The sequence below is a fragment of the Phaethon lepturus genome, unplaced genomic scaffold, assembly GCF_000687285.1.
Source record: "Phaethon lepturus isolate BGI_N335 unplaced genomic scaffold, ASM68728v1 scaffold31825, whole genome shotgun sequence".
In the NCBI taxonomy this organism is placed as follows: domain Eukaryota; kingdom Metazoa; phylum Chordata; class Aves; order Phaethontiformes; family Phaethontidae; genus Phaethon; species Phaethon lepturus.
In genome coordinates this window covers 12,188-18,822 of record NW_010540410.1, presented here as the reverse complement: position 1 = coordinate 18,822, position 6,635 = coordinate 12,188, and the positions used below count along the sequence as shown (strand labels likewise).

Sequence of the window (6,635 nt, the reverse complement as noted above, 5' to 3'; positions counted from 1 at the left end):
AAAATGCTACAGAGCTTTCACAGCAGCCTGGAGAAACCCAGCAGACATCAGTCTCGGTGGAAGGAGGATGGTGTGACAGCCCCTTTGCAGGGGTCGGATTTTGCAACCCAAGACACTGCCCCGTGTCCTGTGCAGGCCCTGGCTCAGCACCTTGGGCAGCCCCAAGGCAGAGCTCACCGCCCTGCTCAGGGCCAGCAACGGTACCAATGTCTGGTACCACAGGAAATAGCCTTTTACAGCGTTTCCTGGTGTAGCTGCAACAGGTCCCGTGCTGAGCTCAGCACATGACACTTGCAAAACAAAGACATAATCCTGGAACTGTAGCCTTGTTCCCAACTTGATTTTGCGATTCTGCCATCAATGAGGGTCAGACAAGTGACAGCAGTGTGCCACCAGCAGCCACTGCCTGTGCAGGAGCCCTGAGCCCACGGCTGCCATCAAAGATTTCCCACAGATGGGCGATGCTGCACCGGTGCCACACCAGCGCTCTGTTGCAGCCCTGGTATTGTTCATGCATTGCTGCCTGGGGAGCGCAGTGTGCCCCATCCCCGCACAGCCTTCCGGAGGGCCCCCCGCACCTCCTGGTTGCGGAGGCTGTAGATGAGGGGGTTCAGCATGGGGGTCACGATGCAGTACAGTGTGGAGACCAGTGTGTCGGCTGCCGGGGAGTAGCCAGAGCTGGGCCGGTTGTAGTTCACGTTGGCTGTCACAAAGTACAGGGTGACCACGAGCAGATGAGCAGAGCACGTGGAGAAGGCCTTGCGCTGGCCAGTGGCCAGGGGCATCCTGAGGATGGTGGCCAGTATGTGGAGGTAGGAGACAACAACAAGCAAGAAGGGGCTGAGGCCCACAAAGACACTGGCAGCATGGAGTGCCACTTCACTGGGGTGGGTGTTGCTGCACGCAGCCGTCAGCAGTGGGGGGACATCACAGAAGATGTGCTGGAGCCGGGCAGCCCCACAGAAGGAGAGCCTGGAGGCCAAGAAGGTGTGCACGGTTGAGTCCAGCATCCCCCAGAGCCAACAGCCAGCAGCTGCTGCCACACAGACACCCCGGCTCATGGCATGGGCGTAGTGCAGGGGCTGGCATATGGCTGCATAGCGGTCATAGGCCATGACAGCCAGGAGTGCACACTCAGCCCCTGCGCACCCCATCAGGAAGAACATCTGTGCCAGGCACCCACGATAGGAGATGGTTGCCTGTGGGTGCAGGGCATTTGCCAGGATCTTGGGCACTGTCACTGATGAGTAGCAAATGTCCAAGCAGGACAGGTGACTGAGGAAGAAGTACATGGGGCTGTGGAGATGGGGATCCAGGGACACGAGGGCGAGTATTGCAGAGTTCCCCAGCAGCGTGACCAGGTAAATGGCCAGGAAAAGAACAAAGAGGAAGGGCTGGCCACGGGAAAAGCCCTGGAGCATGAACTCCATCACGTGAGTCTGGTTCTCACCTGCCATGGGGCCAGCTGTGTTGGTCTGTGGGCAGAAACGAGTACTGTGAGGAGGAGGTGGTAATTGTGAGCCAGGGGACTGGAGCACAACCACCCACGAGGCAAGGGTTTCACTGGTAGGATGGCTTTGCTCCTGTATCCCTAGTGGTTGAAAGCTTCCCATGTTGGGATTTCAGAGACATTAGGATTTTAGAGTCCAGAGAGCCATTCAGTGTTGGATACCTGACTGCAAGAGAATCACACAGAAGAAACCAAGAACAGTGTGCATCTAGATTAACCCATACCTCCTGGGTTCTCCTGCCAGCCCAACCCCTTGTCTTGATGAATACACCAAGCATGCTTCTCTTTTCCTCCTGGTTGCTTCCCTGCCCCCTGGACATGGTCGCATCATTCCTTAGGTGCCACAGCCACTAAGACTGCTCTTCCCCAGCTGCTGGGTTGGGGATGTGTCATCACCCTGCAGCAGTTAAAAGAGTTTTTTTTTTCTTTATCCTGTCTCTTGCTCTGCCATTTTTGGGGCATTTTGCTCTGCAATAGCCAGCACTTAAAAAAGCACGAGTTCCAACTGAGGGTGACTCACCATGTGGTGTTTGTCGAGCCACAGGTGAATTTAAGCCATCAGGGATCTCCACTGGCCTCCGGCCTCCTGACTTTTCTTCCATTATCCTATTTCAATTTTCCCCCCAACACAACGGTTTTGCTTACTGGCATGTGAAGCTGTGATGTCCATGTCCACATGATGGACCGAGGCATGGGGAAGCAGATCTTGCTCATAAATCTCAGCCAAGGGCTATTGAAGGTGGTGCTTGCTGGCCAGGGCTGCTGCTGCCCATCATGCCAGTGCCATGAAGCCCAGCAGATGTAGACCAGGTGCTTTGGTGTGACTATATGGCCTGGTGTGGCAGCATCTGTGAGACTGTTGAAGAAATGGGGCTGAGAGAGAGAGTAAAAACTACCCATAGTCACCTTGCCTTGGGGTGCAGATGTGTCCTAGCCAGCACTTGGCAGGGGCACACACTGCACTCAGCCAGTCTGAAACCAGGGGCTGCTCTCAGCTGGGTGAGGAAAAGCATCCACAGAGGCTTAAGCTCACATATATGATGATAAGGGGACAAACAGGGTTGGAAAGCACCAGGGCAGACTGTGGCTGCATGACAATACAGGGCACCTTGAGGAACCACGAGTGGTCTTGGGGCTCTGCATAATAAAATCCTGTTTTCCTTATGCAGCTTTTTGTTTGGGTCCATTTGATTGCCTCAGTAGCTGTTAGCATTCTAAACTATTCCTGGATCAGAGAATAAGGTAACTGGCCAGTGTACTGGCCATCGCTGAGCAAGTGTTTGCCAGGAGGTGCAGTGGGACCAGTGCTGGTGTCTGGGTGGATTCTCACTGGCAGCGCTGGGATGTGGCTGGCGTGCAAGGGAGGATAGCACATCACGGAACTCAAGGATTTAGTTCCCTGCTGTTCTGTCTTGGAAATTGTGCACTTCAAAACAAGGCCTGCCTGCTTCAGTACAGCAGAGCTGTGAGCAGCTTTTCCTTACAGGTAACTCTGACAAACCTCCTGTGGTCAGGATTCAAGAGGACTCCCAGACAACCTATCAATTCATGTCACTCTCCATTTACTAAACATTAAAGATGTCACCTGATGGCTATGCAGGTGCCCATTCTCATTATATAAGACCGAAGTGAATATGAAAAAAAAAAAAAAAGCAAGCATTTTCTCCCTCTTTATAGACATGTTTTTAGCAATTGAGGTCAATTGTCATGTCTCATCATGAGATTAAGCAACACAATTAAATTTCAGGTTGGTACCCTTGCTTTACACACATTAATCTGTTTTTAATTTCTCTGTCCGAAGCATGTATCTAGATATCAGTCATGGTCTTAAAACATTGAGCAATGGAGAATTCACTGCTTCTGTTGTGAGTTTTTTCTCTTATAGCTACTTACTGCAAGAAACTATCAAAGCACTGTTAAAAATCGTGTGCTTTTTTTCCTGTTGGAATTGCTCAGATATCAGCTCTGTCTCACTCACTATTTTCAGGTCTTTCTCTTCCAGATTAAGGACCCTCAATTCTAATAGTATTTTCTCCTTGCTTCTACTTGCACACTGTGATCAGCGTGAGTGTTTGCTAAGAGGAGCTACATTCTGATTAATTTCTCTTTTACTCTCCACTTTTTCAACTTAAAAAAAAAAAATTAATATTGAGAGGAAAACTTCCAGTCAAAAGATTAATTCTTCTTTGCCTAGCATAATGACATCCAAACTTGTTACTCTGTCTTGGATGTGGGTGCCACAAGGTTGAGAAACCACTGCCTGGCCAAGCTCTCCAGCAGTTTCCCAGATCAACATATTCTTCAATATGGGGGTTTTCAATTACTAATTTTGCATACATTTGACAGGTACATAAGGACTATATCATCCAATATTCTGGAAATCTCAGATCATCGCTCTTTCTCCATCCAAAAGAATCCATCTCTTCAGCCAAAGCTGTGTGCATTTTGATGCAAAAATAGCCCAACTTGTTTGGCCCAGCGTTGCAGCCAGGAGCAGGTGCCCGAGAGGGGTGAGAGCTTGGAGACACCGCAACAGTGTTCCCTAGGAATCATCTCCTTCCTCCAGCTGTCCCTGTCTGCAAAGCTGTATAATGTGCACGTTGATCTGTATAAATTCAAAATTATGTATGTATGAACTTTCACAGCGCTAAGGCAGTTGATGATTTTGTTAGGGCACAAGTGCCTCCATGGTGTAGGTGTGAGAGGGGAAAGCTCTGTCCAAGAACTTGCTGGATGCTTTTACTACTGACCTGTTAGCCAGAGGCAGGAGTCTGCTGACAAGTTATAGTGAAGCTGGCACCAGTGAAGATGGGGACCTGCCTTTTACATAGAAGGAATAGGGGACCTCAGGAACCAGAGTGATAAAAATAAGAATACATTTAATAGTAGGAGGTTAAGCATGTAAGGGTTAGTCCTCTGTTTATGCTCCAAAGTGGAGCTCAAAACTTGGAAATAAGAGCAGGTGAGAAATGTGTGAGCCCATCGCATGCTACCAGCGAGCCCCTGATTTGATGTAGGTACAGCAATGACACATAAGTCACTGTATTTGCAGCAGGGAATTGTTAGTTCCACTGCAGAAGGGACAGTGAGTTCAGGAGAACTGCAGATGATGCTGACAAATTGAGGATGGATTAGGCATGGAGCTACAGGGCTACAGTACAGGTGTAGGAGTCATGCAGAGGAATGACCCTAATTTTTCACCATGGTCTGGAGCGATGTAGCAGTCAGTGGACACAGCCACATGACAAGAAATGCCAGATTTAAACTCTTTGTCCTTGGATCTCCTGTATACAACCATATAGGAAGACATGGCAGGAAAATAACCCTTTCTCCATTGGACTGCACAGGAATAAGCCTTGAAAGAGTCTCCACCTTGCCTCAGCCCCTTTCCTCTCTCTCTCACTTGCACTGAAGTTGATTTCTCATGGTAACTAATGACTTACCAAGTATTTCCCAATGCATCTATACCTTTGCCCGCTGCTGACCAGTCCAGAAAGGCCGGGTGGGGGCAGAGAGGGAGCACTGATGCCATCAGTGCTAGGGAGGCAGCTGGTTTCTATCATTCCCCCTGAGAGAAGGAAGTTACCGCTGACCGGTGCAATGGTCATGCATGAGTCTGAGACCCAGCTCAGCCCCTGAAGCAGGATGCCTTATGTGCAACTGGGCGCTTCTGCATAGCTCCAGCATTTTGGGGTGCATTATGTCACCCTTCCTCCTATAGGAGGCCAGATGGGCTCTGTGCCCACCCAGAGAAGCCAGCTGCTGCTGCAGGAGGATGTGGCTTTCCTCACCAAGACATGACATCCCATTTGCGCTCAGGTGAGCGGACCAGATAGCCTGAAGCATGTAGCTATGGGAGGTAAGGTCCTGAGCCTTAGATATGGTCCAGTCCCAGTTTGAGGGGATGGCTAGACTGAGGGAGCCAGCAATAACACAAGGTTAATTTCTCCTGAAAAGCACTGGGTTGTTTTGTTTGAGGCATCCCCAGCAGCCACAGCCCGCTTGCATGCCAGACCACCCAGAAGCCCTGGATGCCAGTAATGGGTTTGTCCCCAAGTAATGTGCCGATAGGGAGCCTGTGAGGGTCCCATCATGAGTCAGGCCCTGACCCACCATGGGCAGCAGTCCTGCCCTCCCTTACCTCCATGTCCAAGAGCAAACAGTGGATGGCATCCAGTGCTTGGTAAAAGGGGAAAAGCTAGCAAGTTCCCAGGTGCTGTCCAGTTTGTCTTACCTGCATGAGGAAAAGCCTGTGTGTCCTTGAGGCTTGCGAGCGGAGGAGAGGCTTTTAACCCTGCAAGGGCCCTGGGGGAGAGGCTTTCAGAGGTAGCTCTTGTTCAGTGGCGGGAACAAGGAGCAGAGGAGCATTCCCCCAGTCAGCCTGCACAAGTGGGATCTGAGCCCACAGGACAAAGCCCTCCTGGCACAGGACCCACCTTGATCTCCTGTTCTGCCCCAGGCTGTGCCAAGTGCAGACCAACCAGAGCTCTCTAGCCCTGGACTCCTGCTCCAGCCCTGTGGCAGCTCTTGGGGTGCCTGGGCTGCAACACAACTGACCATGCCAAGTACCATGGACCATAGGAGGGTGGCAGGCTGGAGAGGCTGAGACCTGCAGTCCCTGTGCCCCAAGTCCTTCTTTATGACCCTGTTTTATCTGTTGCAGCGCTATGAGGTGCCTACACTGGCCAATGCCAGCAGAGAGGCAGCAATGAGGAGGGCTGGCCATTGGCCACACTCGCAGCAACAGACCTGTGGGCAACACAGCTGTTAAGGTGACTGCATGGCATCTGCACTGCATCTGTGCTTCCACCATCTACAATAACCATGCGCACCCGGCCCGGGGACTAGGAGAGAACATGGCCATGGTGGGACTGTGATCTGGCAGCAGTTAAGGCACCAAGCAGAGTCCTGTGAGCTCTTGAAGAGCTAGGCAGCAGGATTACATGCATTTACACAGAGTGAATGTTGCCTGCTCTGAGCCTGGAGTCATTCCTGAGAGAGGCAGCAGGTTTAGCTGGACTTCACCACATAGTGCCATGGAAATGTAAATTGGGAAACCCAGGAAATGCAAAGACTACAACAGGGAGTGAATCTGGAGATCAAGGCTAAGACATGATTGTCTCTG

General features: G+C 51.0%; 1 protein-coding gene across 1 annotated transcript; it reads right to left on the bottom strand.

Moving 5' to 3' along the window:
• Positions 1-509: 509 nt before the first annotated feature.
• LOC104621050 (olfactory receptor 1F1-like) lies at positions 510-1,457 on the bottom strand. Its single transcript, XM_010287435.1, has one exon. The coding sequence runs from the start codon at positions 1,455-1,457 to the stop codon at positions 510-512; it is 948 nt and encodes a 315-aa protein (XP_010285737.1).
• Between the last annotated feature and the right edge of the window lie 5,178 nt (positions 1,458-6,635).

Coding starts and splice junctions, on each gene's coding strand:
- LOC104621050 (XM_010287435.1), bottom strand. CDS start 1,457: ATGGCAGGTGAGAACCAGACTCACGTGATGGAGTTCATGCTCCAGGGC.